At 42.6% G+C, this 17,920-nt stretch overlaps 1 protein-coding gene across 1 annotated transcript; it reads right to left on the bottom strand.

Moving 5' to 3' along the window:
- Nucleotides 1–6,370: 6,370 nt before the first annotated feature.
- Nucleotides 6,371–17,679, bottom strand: LOC118098575 (ankyrin repeat and SAM domain-containing protein 6-like). The gene is given in 20 exon segments (XM_035142552.2): nucleotides 6,371–7,851; nucleotides 7,979–8,075; nucleotides 8,356–8,472; nucleotides 8,724–8,791; nucleotides 10,206–10,398; nucleotides 10,494–10,535; nucleotides 10,575–10,649; nucleotides 10,652–10,725; nucleotides 10,845–11,007; nucleotides 11,105–11,299; nucleotides 12,032–12,081; nucleotides 12,235–12,472; nucleotides 12,601–12,752; nucleotides 13,451–13,557; nucleotides 13,735–13,939; nucleotides 14,502–14,546; nucleotides 15,432–15,582; nucleotides 15,787–15,985; nucleotides 16,098–16,316; nucleotides 17,015–17,679. Coding segments are annotated over 20 exon segments (2,772 nt in total). The 5' UTR covers nucleotides 17,347–17,679; the 3' UTR covers nucleotides 6,371–7,801.
- Between the last annotated feature and the right edge of the window lie 241 nt (nucleotides 17,680–17,920).

The raw sequence follows: 17,920 nt of genomic DNA on the forward strand, positions 1-17,920 counted from the left end.
AGTATTTTCATTCATTAAAAAAAAAAAAAGGGTTGTATTGCTACTCTGAACTGTATTTATGTCCCACTTGCGTTAAACTGCGTGTGCTTCCCTATTGAGCTCCCTCTACGTTTGCATATTTCCGAGGAGTCATTGAACGCAGCGGGAGACCTCAGCGCACAGCCGCGCGCGGCGAACACACACAGAGTGAGCAGCGCGAGAGGAGGGATCACACGCGAGGGGCAGCGCGCGGATCAGACACCGACCTGCGGGACTCACAGCGAGGCTGCCCGCGGTGGAAGCGGCTCGAGGAGCGGAGGCTGGAGCTGCAGGCGCCCGGTAAAGGGGGAAGAAGGACGGAGGGTGGACGGGACCGGAGCGGACGAAGCGATCAGACACTGCGGGACATGTTTTTATGTGTTTAAAACCAAAACAAAAGCATTAATGTGGCGCGGATCTAAATCGAGGCGCTGGACAAAATGTGATTCCGCCGTGAGTGTGACAGGAATAACTGAGCATCTAATGTGATCGATACTCATGTGCAGAAATGATGGTTGATGGTTTTGAGTTTCTTAATAATTAAAGTGCAAAATCTATACCATTTTATTTTGTTATTACAAGTGTTGTGATCATCAGGTTGAACTGACTGGGCTCAGTTTGAATTATCGTTCGATTAATTGACAAGCGACAGACGATGCTCAGTGTTTATAAAAGGTGGAGTTATGTGCCCTGAAACCACTGCAGGACAAATTGAAATATTGAATTTGTTTACCGGTTATAGCAGATTTACAGTAAAGTAATGCAAATTTAAGTTTATAATAAATGACACAGTAGTAAAGGGTTGAAAACAAAGCATCAATTGTACATTTGATCTCGAGGCACATGTTTTTTTTCTGCTGGAGAACTTCCTTGTTTCTATTCGGTGCTGCTGCTGAGCACATGCCTGCAGAGGTAAATGGACAAGACATCGACACTATAGCTGCAAATACACAGAGCTCTGATATCTGTCTGTTACGCTATGCTCATATGATTCTGCACTGGATGTATGCAGTTGTAAATAAAGGACACACATAATAAATCAGATGCTTTACTGATAAAAGAAACACTTAGCTCGGCTATTATAATTCCAACATGTTTTTGTGTGCTTTCATTTTGTAAAGAAATAAACAGTATACCCTTTGACTTTAACTCAACAAAAGTGACATACGATATATTGGATCAGTTGTGTGTTGTCCTGGATAATCAGCCCTGCACATGCACGTGTGTAGGCTGCATGACAGTCCACTGTGCTGCACCCTAGTGGACAAATCTATGCACTACTAACAGCCAAGTATACCCTTTGAGCGCACACAGCTTATTGTGTATTTATGTGCAGTAAATCATGCAGGATGATGGCAGAGATACACTTTTATTCTTTAAATAAAGATGACATAGTAGAGGAAAATCCCCTCGGTGATGATGTGCCACATGTGATTACACCTTCACACACACACACACACACACACACACACACACACACACACACACACACACACACACACACACACACACACACAGGCAGTGGAGATCAGTGTGTGTTGAGATGCTTTGAATGAGCGGAGAACAAAGAGAAAACAGAAGCCAGTGGAAACAACACAGTAACTTATAAGCACAACGATCAATTACCATAATCAAGGCAAATGTGATCACTCACTTCTATTAAATTCAGTATCTAAACATACCATTGCACGACATGCTCTCCCTGACAAACAAATAATTAAAACAAATTGACAGAATTGGATCACATTCTGTGCAGCCCTGTGATATCTGCACCCTGACACAGCAATGATCTGCACTCAAAGACAGCAGGACAGTCTGTGGTCACATGACCAATATGTGGCCATGTGATGTGGCTCCGCCTACCGAGATTATTTTGGGAGAGCTCTGAGAAATGTTTGTCTAACTAAAGCTTTAATCTGTAAAATGAGGAGACCTCCGCAGACCCACAGAAGCCAGAGGGATTCAGAATAAATCACTGTTTAATCACCACTGGTCCTCATCAATGTCAGAACTAATGCAGTCAGTGTATGAGAGGAGCAGGACTCAACCCCTTGTCCCTGACATTGATGTGACAATGAAACCTGACTCATCTAAAATTCAAACCTCATTCTCCTTCTCTCCCGGCTCTGCTTCAAAACGTAGAATGTCTTGTTACGCAACAGTGGGATTGCACCTTTGACAGAGCAGATGGCTGCCTGTCATGGTGCTGTGTGATGTTTCATTTGTTGTGACAGGTGGGGTTGGGGATCTGCGGAGGTCCTGAGGTCATGTTAACACTGTCAATGGCTGCCATTAAAGTTACAGGGGGGCTTTGGTATCAATGTAAATCCACTGGCAACACTATCCAAGCTGCCCTCCAGATTAGCCCAGGCTTAAAGCTCCACTAACACTGCTGGGACAGACCTTTGCACGCAAACCACATGTGTGTGTGTGGGCGCACGGCTGTTTCCACTGTGCCCGCGCGCATGTGTGCATGCAGTACGAGTTTGAGTATGTGGCTAAATACGCATTTCAGAATAATGAGCGCAGAGCAAAACAGCACTCAGTGAAGGCAATCTACCAGGTGCAATAGTGTGTCTCTCATTGATTAAGATGTCTCCGTTAGTATCACCATGGGATTTCAGGAGACGTGCATGGCCGTGACGTGAGAAGTCTGATTCTAATGGACATTCATTATTAATGGGAGGGTCAATGCCGGAAAGCACCAAACATACACTAATTACATCTCTGTCGCTGTCATTTAGGGCAAGTCCTTTGTGTCATTGATTGATACGAGATTGCTCAGTGAGACAAAACAGTCAAACTCACGCATACAGTAGTATATCTAGACCATATTCATAATTAAGCCCATGTGCATCATTAACCGTGTCTAGGTGGGGTCATTAGAGGGGCTGACCTCAGTCACAGAGGACCCTGAACTCTGACAGTGGTAAAGAATGGACCGGTGTAGTTGTGCTGTTGCAGAGCACGAATGCCATGGTCAGGATTTGTTGAGCTGCAGTGTAATCCATGTCAGCATTGAGTTGTTAATGGACGAGACCAGCTCAAGTGGTACTGTGAGGTCAGGACCCCCGAGACCTGCAGGGAATACGGTATACAGACATACGACACATGTATGCATGCATGCTTTCATGAATACAATAAACAATAGTGCGGTTTCAGCTGTTCTTGTTCGTCCACCGAGACACTGGGCCTTTAGTGTTTGATATCACAGCTGAGTAGTCTAATGTTTTTCAGGGTGCAAGAATTAGATCAGCTTTGACTAGATAGGATACACACCTTTAATCCAGGACAAATTTACACAAAGAGGCACACAGCAAAATAGCGGTGCTGACATCATATAAATACTACAAAATGAGACGTGACTGATCCTCCATTACTGATCTGTAAGGCTTTGAGATTCAATATTATAATTGTAGCCCATGAACAGGACATTATATCTGAGGGGTATTGGGACTTCTAAAGTGTGTACATCTCTTGTGCAAGTATAATACCACCACCATGTATCACCAAAACTATAGTCTTTGTTCCTGCAAATAACATTTTCACCATTATGTTGTAATAAGCTCCAAATGAGTATTTGGTGTTATGCTTGTTACATGTCACGTAGCTGTATCACCCAGGAGCCAAATACTACACAATACATCTCACACTTGTGCTTTGCTGTCACGGTTCTGTCAGTCCCTGTATCAAGAGCTGTGTCAGTCGCTTTAAGAGGGAAAATCTTATGTCGGGCCTCTGTGGGGATAATCTTTTGTTGACATTTGGATTTGGGATTTTCAATGGTTGTTTCATGGTCTGTACCAGGGTCAGATGGAGGTTGTCTTCCTCCTCTGCTCCCCTCAACCTGCTCCATACCATGTGTGTTGTTCTGTTTTCATGTGCGAAGTCCACAGAAAAAAAGAGGGGCACACGGAGAAAGACATAAAAAGATTTTCAGTGTTATGTAACACCAAGGAAGCTGGGAAACCCTGCAAGCAAATGAGTCACAAATGAATGTTGACAGCGGAAGGCAAATGTGAACTCAGGCAGCAACTCTTTGTTTGGACACAGTTTGCACCAACAAGTCCCAGGCTATGATAGTCGAGCATGCTGACTATTGGATATGCTGCAGCTGTCATCAACAACAGTTTAAAATGTTAGCAGTTTGATGGATGTGTGAAAGCGCTGTCAGGTCCTCAGACAGAAAGAAGGTAAAGCAGATGGGGAAAGTGAAAAATATGAGGTCCAGTGTCCTCAGAGTGGAAGCTCCAGAGGGTTCAGCTCAGTCCTCCAATCCCTGCACCCTATTAAATCACCCAGTTATCCTCAGTTTGGCTGGTTCGCATTCATGTTCCCTAACACCAACATTCACAGATAGAAATGCACACATACACACACACACATCATAGCCCTAGGTGATGCACATCTGAAAACCACACTGGCTTGTACAGCCAGAGGCCGATGGCCACAAAGTGAATCTCACGGTAATGGCAGCCCAGCTTCTGGAGAAGACTCTGACAGACTGGGACAAACTAGAATTAGAAAAATATTTTTTACATTATTTATCATTTACATTATGATATCACAGTGAGGCTGACTTTTGACCTTTTGAAAATAAAAACCTATTTAATGTATGAGACATGTGTGATTTAGCTTCTTAATAAGTATGAATTCTCAAGTTAACTCCAACAATGTGCCTAGTGAGGTCACACTGACTTTGGGCTTTCAAAATCTTATAGCAGTCCAAGCAAATGTTTGTGCTAAATTTGGAGAAATTCCCTCAAGGCGTTCCAGAGACAACGTGTTCACAGGTATGGGACGGACAGACAACCTGAAAACATACTACCTCCGGCCGCAGCTGTCGCCGGCAGGATTCTATATCCGACAGAATTGGGTTGGCAAAATGTGGCACCACTGGGAGAAACTTCCTTTGCATTTCATCTCAGCCTAAAATTTTACACAAACAACCATGATGGAGCAAAGCATCATCACAATTCATGAAGATTTAAATTGTATATTTCTTTTGAAACAATGATAGGAGTCCTGAGAGAAGCGAAGTGGGACACATTTTCTCACGATCATTACGTCATGATTAACTGCTCCAATCGATACTTACTGTATGCTCCGTGAGCTCTCCTGAATTTAGAATTTGGATTCAGACAGAATCAAGTTCCTTTTATCAGCCGGTTTTACCACAGACAAGACCAGTTGAAACCTATGAGGCAAACACCTTGCCTAGTAGCAGAGGTGGTTCAAATTCCTCAAAAAGGGAAAACATTATGGTTTCTATTTCTTGAATCCTTAATGAAGTGACTGTCTTCTCTCTGGGTTATTACTAACATCACTGAGTCTGTGACCTCCATGCATCTGTGTCCATAGTTTCTGACAACAACATGACTACCGTATTGACAGTTACAGTCAACGCGATTAAATATTACTCAATCCAACCAAAACCTTATGTGAGTGAAAACAATATGAGGGGAAACTGAATGAGTCACGCCATTTGCTGCCCACATGCCACAGTGATGCTAATAAATTCCAAATGTATTTCTCTCTCGTCCAGTTTGTTACAGCTCACACATGGTACTGTACGTCTGAGCACTCAATCTGCCACAGTCCTGGAGAGGAAAGCTTCCCTGCACTGAGCGATGCTTTTCATTAAACTCTGCAGGAACCCTGTCGCCTGCCTGTCGGGCCAGTCTATAACCAGGTCATCAATAATCATTTCAGCAACGGCAGTGTGTTGCGATTTGGTCGTGTTTGGGGTTGATCTGCTTTTCTGAATGTTGGTCAAAGTGGTTTGAGGCAATCGCAGTCATTGCAAACCAACACATTTTTCAGCTGCTCTTGCTCACATGGTGACAGTAGCTTCAACAAACAAAAACAAACATGTTTGAAACGTCATTTGCTACTGAGAATCCCTAAAAGCATTAATCAGGTCCAGGTTCAAACTGTGTGTTTCTCAGCAAACATGAACAGTCAGACACAAAGAGGCCCTTCTCACCTTCATCTGCTGAAATCCAAGTTTTATACGTGTTGGTACGAGCAGGATTTTGTGGCAGGAAAGCCAGTATCCAATATCCAGCCGACCAATTTGTGACATGGAGACTACAGCCTTGTTGTATTATATTTAGCCTATTTACATTGTGGCTACATGTGGCAATTCAGCATGATGGTAATGCAAAAACGAAGTATCGCTGAGTCAACAAACTGGCAAAGTTGCTCAGATAGATCCATATTAAAATTACAGACGTACTCTACTGATCGCACCAGAAGAATTGAGGCTTTAGCAGCAAAACTCCTGAGTGTATATACATAATTCAGACTGAGTTTTACTGCAAAAGATAAAAATAAATCATTAACCAGAGAACAAAGTCATATTTCTTCACTTTAATGTGACTGCCACACTGAAGGAGAGCCCTTAGTCTGAACATATGCAGAGCAGGGTCTTAAAGTGTTCACTACAGCGCGACAGTTTCACTGTGGTCATTTATTGCATCAAGAGAAGGTCGCTGCCATCTTGTGGCATACAGATGGTTTTACATTATGGTTTTTGTTTTTACATACTGTATCATTTTACTATAAACAGAGCTGGACCAACTATTGAACCCTATTGAATAAATTCTGTTTCAGTTCAATTTGTTTCATTTTGCATTTTTTACTTTTGACACACATTTCATTTCTGTTTTGTGATTCAAGTCATCATCAAGAGTCCCTTAAAAAGGAGCACAGTGTGTTTATTCATGTTTTCCTGACACACTACATGACTAAACAGGATATGCTGTCATCTGATATTTAACCGACCCATCCTGACCTTCATCACAGCCCATCATTTGGATTTAAGACATGGATCGTAAGTACCTGATATAGCGGCTCCATCTGTCTGAATATGGATCTAACGTCTTTTAAATGCTGGAGCCAGATGCACAAACATAGAACAGGCTCAGTGGAAACTTTTGCTTAATGTACCTCTTCCCAAAAAAAAAATGTAATTGTAAAATGCTCCCAAAAATGTTTTTGCCAATATCTTCTCATCTCAAGTCCAACAGGATCTTAAACAGTAAAAAAAACATTTACTTATTACATCATAACAGCACAGTCTTGACTGAAAATCCTCTGTTTACGCAGTGGTCCGTGAATTCAAGACAAATTAAGACAACAACAAAAAAGCAGTCGAAAAGACAGGATGATTAAAAATATAGTTTGGCTTATGTCCCTTTAACTTTCTTCATTAGTTTTACTCCTTCTGCAGCTTTTCAGTCATTTAAATTGGTCGACAGTCACATTATTACTAGGTAATAATACATATCAAACTCATAATCTCTCTTTCACCTGATTTACCACTTTTACAATACATATGCTGGATCTCTCACATTTTCTCAGATAAGATAAAAACAAACTCTCCAGGCTCACACTTACTGCTCTGTAACCTCTCCATATAACTTGTGTGCTGCTTTAGCACTCGATGAGACAACCGACTCATTATGGCAAACAATTTGCCACACATGGCGCGCTTTGTCCAACCGAGGCAGGGTGCTGGACTCAGCCAGCCCTGCGTCACACCGCTCCTGCTTTAAGATCCAAGAGGAAAACATTAAGGTAGTTTGGTTTCTGCGAGGTCCTGTAAAGGCAGAGTATCAGGGCCTGCTTGGTCGTTTTGTTGTAGTGTCCTCTAGTGGTCTGAGACACCGTCGTCCAGGAAACTCCATTTTATTTTCCCCTTGGTTATGCGTCAGCAGCAACGTCACTCTTATTTTTAAGTACCTTTGGTGAACTCCCTGATGGGTATCAGGGCTGCTGGCTACCTCTTGCTGGAGGAACGAACTTGGTGCCTCATCCAACCTGTTGGAGCTGATAAAGACAAGCAGAGAGAGAGAAGAAGATAAAGAGGTAGAGGGAGAGATTATGATGTCGTCTTTGCATGTACTCACTTCAGTGCATCAGAGTGCAAAACGTAGTGTTAACATTTGACACTCACAGCGTGGTTCACCTGGTTGTCTCGGGTTACTGGCACTGCTACCAAAGGACGACTGGAAGTTATGGATGGTCTCCTGAAGAATCTGCCTCTCTCGACCCTGGTGACAGCCAACAAATATACACAGCTTTTTGTAGGAAAATATGACATTCTTGAAGGAAATAAAGTGTCTGTTTATAAAGTATCCATGTAAGTTGTTTGCTTAAAATAACTCGATCTGTCTCTGCTGGCTAAACAGTTTGCTACAAGACAATGTTGAAAGAAAAAACTGAAGTGGAAAGACCATACATTCAGATGAGAGAGCACTGGAGAGCACTGGAAACACCACTGCAAGTAAAACACATAGCATAGCAGTATATTCTATTTTGAACTAAATGAACCTTTCCAGCATTGAGCTCTGATATGGCTGCCAAGATCTGTTGTCTGGGTCCGTCTGTTTTAATGCCCAGCTCCTTCAGGTCGCCATCTGTCAGAGTCAAGAACGCCTCCATGTCCACCTAGAAGGAGGGAAAAGAAGAACAAGGGTCAAAAGATTATATGAAACATGCTATGAATTAAACATTTAACACGAGTATAACTCTGGTATACTCCGTTCCATGCAGTACCGATGGACACTGTTCAGTGATGCAGTCAGGGGAAAACACTTCCCTTCGCACTGACAACTAAAAACTCAAACTCTACTATAACAAAGGAGGAAAACAGACTTTATAGTTGAAGGGAAATGTTTTGGACACAAAATAAAGAATACCTCCTGTTCCTCAAATATGGGTTGGTATTTCTCCAGGGACAGTTTCTTCAAGATACTTGACAGCTCATCTGTTTTTCCCAAAAAAACAAAGACAAAATTAATCTATGATGTGATGCAAGTGCTAAAAACTTGGCACATGTGGCCGGTAGACTTTTTGTGTGTGTCTGGTCGAACTGGGCCATATGGCTCAAAAAAATGCATCTCAGTATTTTGTCTTTTAACTATAGATAGAAGTGTAGATGTAAAGAGATATGATTGAGGCGTTCTTATAATAAGAAAATAAAGTTGCATTAAAAGTCTAACCAACTAAGTTAGACTGTATTTTACATTGATGTAACTTATAAACGAGCAACCCTTGGAATCATCAAGTTGTCAATAACAAAGACTGGCAGAAATAATTAAGCACATACAGCACAAGAAAATAGTTTTTCTATTTCCACTAAATTATTTTTGGTCTTTATTGACCCCTATGTTGAGGGGGTGGGTGATACGACCTAGAATTAATAACAGAATTTTTCACCTTTTTATATTTTTCTTTCTGTAACTGGTTTTGTCGTTAAAGTGTGGAAGTGGTAAACGATGCCAAGAGTGACACAGTGTGGCTTTGGGACATGCTCCACTGGTGCTGGTTGCTCCTCAAATTCATGGACATGAGTTTTTTTAAAGTGGAACAGGTTGCTTGTGTTTCCATCTTTTGCTATGATGACACAGTGACAAAGCTTGCATAATAGTGTGGATACCCGATTCGAGCCCATTGGGACCAGGTGAGATGTGTACACACATTTTGAACTGATATTCAGGTTTGGGTCGGGTTCTGTTACATTGGCTGAACTATCTATTACTTGAATGTTTTTACTGCACTTGTCTGTAATCTGTGAAAACATGCAATAACCATGCATGTCTGGGACAGGGTAACACAAACTCATTGCAGCTTGCATTCACTGCATCAGGCTTGAGTCGCGTGCGGACATAAAAAATGAAATGCCTACCATTGAAGTTCGGGTCGGGCTTAATTAAGGTTCAGACAGAAAAATGCGACCTGAGCCGCACTCAAATGAGGTTCCTCCTTTAGTGGAACAAGTATTTCCTCTCCTGTGCCCGCCTCTGTGTCACCGCCTGGTTCTGACACTCTTTAAGATTTAATGTTTATGCTTTATTTGATCAGTGGGGCTGTTCTCTTTTTACAATGCCCCTTTCATGAAGGGGCATTTTCATTTGATACAAAGATATACTGTATAAGGACAAGTATTCAAACCACAACTGAGCATTTGAGGAAAATAAAATGCTTTATTTTTTATGATTAGGCTATTGATGTATGATGGTGATGAAAATATTGTACAATCCATGTCGTGGTGCACTAATACACTGGTGAGGACTATGACACAGGTGTACCGTCCACCCGTAGTGGATTATCAACATCTATTGGTCTCCCTCCTATCACACAATAATTCCAGAATAACCCTGCATTCACTGTGTTGTTACCTTCATCAGTGATGGTCCCACTGCTGGAGCCTCCACTGCTCTTGGAGCGAGGATGGGAAGAGGCTGAGGACAGAGAGTCTCCCTGCCCAGTAGGAGCCTTTGGCGTTGGGGAAGGAGACGGTGTCAAGGTGGGGGACGTGCTCTTGGAGGTGGAGGAATTCCCTGACTGAGGTCTCTTCTTCAACTCCATCTTCTACAAAGTAACAAAGGAGGACAGTAACACCACTTCAATGACATGTTAACGTTGGCTTTCCTACACACTTGTCACAGTGATATCAGTAAGGAAACACAACACAAACCCTTCTTGAGTGGATGTCGGAGGCGACCAGGCTTGTGTGAGTTTGGATGTCAGGGAGGCTGATATCAGGCAGTGGCAGGCCAGGTGCTGGGGCTGGCAGTGGGGGTTGGCTCTGTGACAGGCTGTGCTGTTTCTCTGGAGCTTGGACCTTCACATCTATAAGGCCAGCTGCTCTCTTCCTTTGGGCTGCTATCTGGGAGAGAACACTGTCTGCACTGCCCCCTGGTGGATGGAGGAAGTCAGAGTAAGGATAATATTTTAGTTAATATATGATACTTAGATTTTATGCTTGCAGATAATGGCTGTGTTTCGTTTTGCAGTTGATTTGTGTTTGTTTGAACCTGAACGGTTGTGAGAGTCCCGGTTGAGCCCTGCCACTCCATTGGAGCCACCGGAGGAGTGGGGGGAGTGGTAGTGACCAGAGTTAGAAGGAGAGGAGGAGGAGGGCCCCTTTGGGATGCTGGGAAACTTCATGGACCTGCTAACCACACGACTGATAGACGTCTAATAAATAAAGGAAAGAGGAGGAGATGATAGCAAATGATGACGAAATGCAGAGAGGGGTTTCACCAGCTCCAGTCCATCATATACAAACACTCACGATATCTGAGTTTCCACTGCTGTTTAGTTTCCTTTGGGGCGGCATGGGCAGGCGTGGCGCTTCAGTCTTTCCCTCCCTGAGGAGACGTGAACGGTCCGAGTTCCACGGCTCGAAGTTAGATGGAGGCAGGAAGGGAGGGATCACAGCTTTCAGCTTGTCATTGGGCAGACGGGTCAAAGGCGCACCACTTCTCAACTACAGGAGATAGAAAACACATTATAAGAATAATCTTTATTCATACAGCACCTGTTAAAATAATATGCATATTGTATAAAAGTAACAATCCTAACACTAAACCCCATACATAATCTATATATACAGTGGCTTCAGGAAGTATTTAGACAGCATTTTTGCACATCAATCTACACTAAACAATTTGGCAACATTCTTCCTAAACCTCTCCGTCCAGTAAATCTATAACCAGTAACCAGGCTAGAGGTGGGCCAGGCAGGGTCCCTGGTCAGAATTTATGGAACGATGAATACTGCAAGATACAGAGACGTCCTTGAAGAAATCATGCTCCTGAGAGAACATTCCCTGGGTAACCTGATCCAAGCCGGGCTGGGCTCAGACTATTTTTTTTTTTAATGATATTCAGGTTCCGGTCAGGTTCTGTCACATTGACTGGGCTATCTACTTGATTTGTTTCACTTAACCTGCCTGTAATCAGGGGAAAACCTGGGTACGGACACAAAAAAAGAATCAGTGTCGGGGTCCTGCTTGGCTAATATTTGTCTCAGGCTAAGTCAACTTCAGACTTAGTTAATTCATTTCAACTGTATTCTACGACACAAAACGCCATAAAAACTGTTTGAAACAAGTCCAGCTAAGCTCTCTAACTTTCTGAGGTTCTATAAGGTAATTTATTTTGTTAAAGAAGTTTGATGAAATCTACAATGAAACATACTTAAAAATAAATATTCCTACCAGTGTGGTTATAAGGAAGTCCTCCTTCTCTGAGGATGACCTGCAAAGACCTGGAAAAGGGATCATAAAGCACATTTACACATTCTCTCTTGCATGTCCTATTATGTACACTACATGGATCATGTACATATGCAAAACTACATTTACACTAAACATCTGGCGTCATTAATGTTTAACAGATTGACGTTACCACGATGGCTCACCAGTATCTTTGCTCTTGACAGCCCAGGCTGTGCTGACGTCGTTTCCTCCCAGGGCTGGAGTTGGTGCTAGCGCCCCGTTAGTCACGGCACCAGGTTTTCTACTCGCCTTCATTGTTGCATCCAGTGAGCTTTCAGCATCGTCTGGGAATGGAGCCAGGCGATTGGACGATAGGCCGTGCCTCAGGGTGTGAGTCAACTTGAGCCGCCGGAACCTATTTGACATCCTACTCCACCAGGACTGTAAGAGGGTGCAGTCAAACATGTAAGCATCACGTATATATGGTTTCTATACCTTTTAATGATGATTTTTAATTTACAGCGTTAACAAATGCACAGAATATTTAAGTAACAGGATGTGTCTTTTACCTTAAGGCCTCCCTTGTCATCAGGTGGCACAGGGACGTTGTTGAGGGACTGCCGACTTTTGGAGCGAGTCACTAAGGCTCTGCCACGGTGTTTCGACTTGTCTTTATCGACTTGCATACACACTGATGCTAACAGACGCACCAGCTCCGTGTCTGAGAAAATCCAGAGTCGACACAGAGAAGAAAAAAAGGATTCAGTGTTTGATAATCAAATGCCATGGAAACTACACAGCAGAGATTGTGTCAAGTGTTTCCTTCCATGTTTGTAACAATAAAGACAAATCCATCATAACTTCATTAGAAAATGATTTCAGCTTTCTGGTTGTCCTTTTTAATGAATGAATTGTGTTGAAGTCCCCATTGAAACAACAGCTTTTCAATCAAATGCCACAACAGTGATGATTGAGTTAGTTGAGTGAAATTTGGGACAAATTATTTGGGCTGCAGCTAATGATTCTTATCATTATGATTTATTTTCTCAAATTAATGCTTTAATAATTTGGTTTGAAAAACCTCCATCACAACTTTTCATAGCCCAAGCTGAAATTATCAGTCAGATAATCATTTACAGTACTATTAAGAAACACTAATATAAAATACTAATATTCAAGACAATGGAAGATCATGAGATGTGGTTGAAAGCTTTTGAGAAAGTTAGCAAATGGGCCTTGAGTTCAAATTAATTTACTAATACAAATATTCACATTTGAGAAGGTATTTGGTATTTTTCATTTAAAGAATTTCTCTGATTCAAAATCAAATATCAGATATCAAATTCAGAAAGATTTTTTTTTGTTTATTTCAACATTTTCCTGAAGCACCGAAGAACAGAGCAATGATAGTGTGGGTACCTGGGTCATTCAACAGCATAACCAAATCAAAGGCTGTGTATCCATTCTTAGCTCGAAGGTTGACGTCAGCGCCTTGACTCAGCAGGTACTTGACTATGTCTTTGTTACTGTAGGAAGGAAGGAGGAAGAGAGGAGAGAATGTACGCAAGTACAAAATCAAATTACATATCCAATCAAATTCCCTGTTTTTACTAAATAGTGAGCCATTAAATGATCAATTTACTACTTTAATTAAAATGTGAAAAACAGGTTATCACCATTATCCCTCATTTGCCTTGTCTTACCCGTGATAGGTGGCCTGCATTAGTGCAGTCCACCCATGGACACAGTCTTGTTTGTCTATGTCAGCATTTTTCTCCACCATCAGCTGGACTACTTCTAACTGGCCGCTCACCGCTGCCATCATCAGAGGTGATGCTCCCTCCTGGCTGGATGAATTCACCTGAGTAGGATCCTCCTCCAAGATCTCTTTGACTAGCTGGGAATTCCCTGAGTTAACATAGACCATACATATGATTAGTATCTATACAAATATATGGACTTGACTGTGTTTTCTTGTCAATGTCCTCAGCCAAAATGCCGTTTTCTTGGAATTTTGTTTTTTATCTCTGCCAAGGAGTCTATGTTCACTCAGCAGGATTATGCAAAAACTCCAGAACAGATTTCCACAAAACTTGATGGAAGGGTGGGACATAGAGGAACTAATTCAATTTTGGCACGGATCTGGAAAAAAAGGCAGATCCAGGAATTTTTTCATAATTTCTTTTAACATTGTGAGATATGGTGTTTTCTGCCATTTTCACAGATTCCCCAGGGAATCATTTATGGATCTTGTCCCATATTTAGGGGAGTGATATCTATGTGTTTGCAGTTTGGTGCAGATCAAAATAAAAATCCAGATCCAGCAGATATAAATGTGGTTTCATAGGGGTAGTCTTTTTTCAGCCCTTGTACATTTGGTGCTGATCCAAATAAAGGGGCGAGTCCAGGAACTTTTTATAATCATTTGCTTTACCATTGCTAGATAGGACATGAATGTAATTTAACTTACCCAACTTCAGGGCACTGAACACATCTGGTCTTCTTCTCTCGTCATCTGTGAAGAAATGAGCGAAGACTGAGAGGAGAAGAGCGGCCTGACATCATTTGAAACAACAGTTCTACTGGCCAAGACTCCACATGGCTCAGCACCATCAATGTGTGTGTATGTGTGTGTGTGTGTGTGTGTGTGTGTGTGTGTGTGTGTGTTTATGGGGGTTAAGTACAGTAACAATAATCACTACTTTAAAACAGAGAAAGAACACAAGAAAAAAAGAGCATTTTTAAAGATCCCTGCACAGGCGCTGCAATTAAACTGTCCTAAATCCTCTGCTGAGAAGAGCTTTTGAACATCAAAGACATTGGATTTTCTCTCACTTCAGTGTTAACTGCAATGCAAGACTCCTAAACTCTAACTGTGGTAGCACACAGATAAGAGGTAGAGACAGAGCAACACTTCTTGTTAAACGGTCTTGCACCAGCATTTATGTCTATTCACAGTGAACCAGTACTGCTCCTCAGGTCCTCTGGTATGAGTCTGTTAGCTGTTCCAAAGTGCAAAACAAAATCCTTTGGTGAGGCAGCTTTTAGCTTTTATGCTCCAAGCCACTGGAAAACTCTACCTGACGACCTGATGACAGCTGGAAGGGTTGAGATCTTTAAACTCAAGCTTTAAACCTCTCTCTTTAGCCTGGCTTTTGATAAAGTCTTATTTTATTGTATTTATTTTCTTAAATTTTATTCAGTTTTTTTTTCTTTTAATTATTCATCTCTATGATCATAAATACCACCATGTAGTATGGTATAGTATGTTTTTATAGTGTAGTCATTCGTCAACACAATGCTGCCTTTTTCATACACTCTATATAATTATACTTGCACTGTAAACCAAGTACAGTAGCACGCTTTGACAATACTGTGTTTCTGGGGAGTGAGGTCCTACCTGTCTGTGGTCGGACAGTGGTGATGGAGTCCAGATAGGCCTTGATGTCTCTCTGTTTCAGCTGCATGGCCAGTTCAAATGCCGTTTTAGACAGAACATTGATTCGATCTGGGTCAGCTCCACGTTCCACCAACTGCTGAGCTACAACCACCTTCAAAACAGACACGACTTTATTGTTTTCTTCTACAGAAGTTAGATTCATATACAGTGCCAAGATATTACTCCATCCAGACTTTTGCTGTTACTTTGTTATGAGTAAGGTCAAAACGTACGGCGATCCTATTCTAAGTAAATTAAACGTATTGTCCATTTCATCTTTTGCTTTCTCCAACCAACCATTTGTCATTAGCCTCACCTTCCCACTGAGGGTTCCCACCATGAGTGGTCCCCAGCCAGTGGTCTTCTGGGAAAAGTTGACATCAGAGCCCCACTCTAGCAGCAGGCGCACCGTGGCCTCGTGGCCAAATTGACACGCCACCATCAAGGCTGTGATGTCCATGAATTCTCTGCAACTTCCTCCTTCAGGACAACCCTCCCCTCCAAAACCAGCCGCACTGTGGAAAAAGGATTCAGACCAGTACAAGACTTAAGATGTAATTCTAATCTCCACCTCTAAACTGAATTCTGCTTTATTCTAAGTGTGGGCTCCTAAAAAACAGCCCAAACCTGCAGCTGTTGTTGTTGTTGCCATTGGAAACCGCCTCTGCAGTGACAGCCAGATGATCATAGTCGTCCACATAGGCCCCGCTCTCCAGGAGTAGTTTGATTACGTGAGTATGTCCCCCACGGGCGGCCATAGTCAGGACACTCGCACCCAGCCTGTTCCGTCCGTTGATCTCAGCTCCATTCTCCAGCAGGATGTGTGCAACAGTCAAGTGACCAAACCTGGCAGGAGAAAAGAGACACAGGAGAATAAGAGAGGGAGGGGAACTTAAATATCTAGTTTCCACCCAGATTAAGATGTTTCATCATGCATTAGATTTTTATTTTGGTTCTCCTCTTTGAGCGGAATCAACTCTAAGGGGGTTAAGAATCTGGCAGTTGAAATAATTCGTTTGACGGTCAATATGAAAAAAAGGCACCAATTGTTGACCATTTGTATTGAAAAGTCCAATATGCTATGACTGATGAAATTCAGGTACAGCCCTGCATGGGAAAAACCTTTCTAGATCCTAGGAGGTGCAACATGTTGGACTCTAGAAGAGTACCGGCTCCTGATGTAAATGCTAAGTTATTATTCTAGGGTAATGAAAATGCAATGACTCTTAGTTGAAGTTGATTAACACAAATCATAACCTTGTTATGAATGTTGTTGGGGCCCAACCGATATGTGGGGCCGATGCGATACCGATATTAGGTAGTAAAATGCACTCTATCAGCCGATGCACATATCAAGAATATGGCAATTTATAAGATATTGCTTGATATTTTACAGTTTAACCATGAACCTTATTGTAAAATCCTTTTTTCTCCAGCCCTGGGAAAAACATTTAGAAAAACAACTAAATTTAGCAGATTTTTAATGGACTTTGGTGTGACCGGTGTGACCCTTGCTTCAGAACACAATGAAGAGTTCCACCTACCTGGCAGCCTGCATCAGCGGGGTCCAGCCGTAGTTGTTGCGGCTGTCTACCGAGGCTCCCTTCCGCAGCAAGAACCGGACCAGGTTCTCGTGTCCGCTGGCCGCGGCGAACTGCAGGGCGGTGTTGCCCTCCTCGTCCGTGCAGTCCACCGGCACCAGAGACAACATGTCCGCGGCGCCGCAGCATTCCGAGCCCGCTTCGGACCGCAGCCTGCTCTGCCGCCCGGACTCTTTCGGGGCTCCGGGCTCCAGGATGCCCCGGGCCGTCTCGTAGTCACCCTCATCGCAGGCACGGAAAAGCAGCAGGGAATCGGCGGCAACACCGAAATTCATCTCTTCATCTGCGGCGTTATTCCGTCTCCATTAAAATTTATTTGGGTTTTAGTAAAGTTTCTCCTGTCAGTCTGCGGCGGCCTGTGTTTAGAAATCATGACGCACGGTGAAATAAAGTTTAGTCTCCGGGAGCATGACCGTCCTTCATCTTCTCTTTATCCTTCTTCTTCCTCTTATTCTTCCTTTTCTTCCGTTTCTTCTTCTCTGACACACTTCATGAAACTTTCTGCAAAAACTTGCTCCGATAAAACAAACAGTGGCGACCTGTTGTACCGGCACAGCCCCGGTTCCGTTACTCGTTCACAAATCACAGCACAGCACTCAACTTCCGCTGTCACCTTTTAAAACAAAAGCCTCCGTGTTTTTAAACTCTGACTTTTTAAACGCTAGATGCTGTAGTACCGGTCATGTGTCTGTTTTAAAACACAATACAGCCCGTTCCACCATTTAAGAGCCAGGACAGCAAACAGTTTTGATTTTGTTGAGTGGCTAGCTTTCCCTTGCAGTGAGGGAGTATGTAGTGCATAGTATGTTCAGTACTATTCGGCCTTTGTCTGTGATTACATGACAGAAC

This window comes from Hippoglossus stenolepis, chromosome 19, assembly GCF_022539355.2.
Source record: "Hippoglossus stenolepis isolate QCI-W04-F060 chromosome 19, HSTE1.2, whole genome shotgun sequence".
Taxonomy (NCBI): domain Eukaryota; kingdom Metazoa; phylum Chordata; class Actinopteri; order Pleuronectiformes; family Pleuronectidae; genus Hippoglossus; species Hippoglossus stenolepis.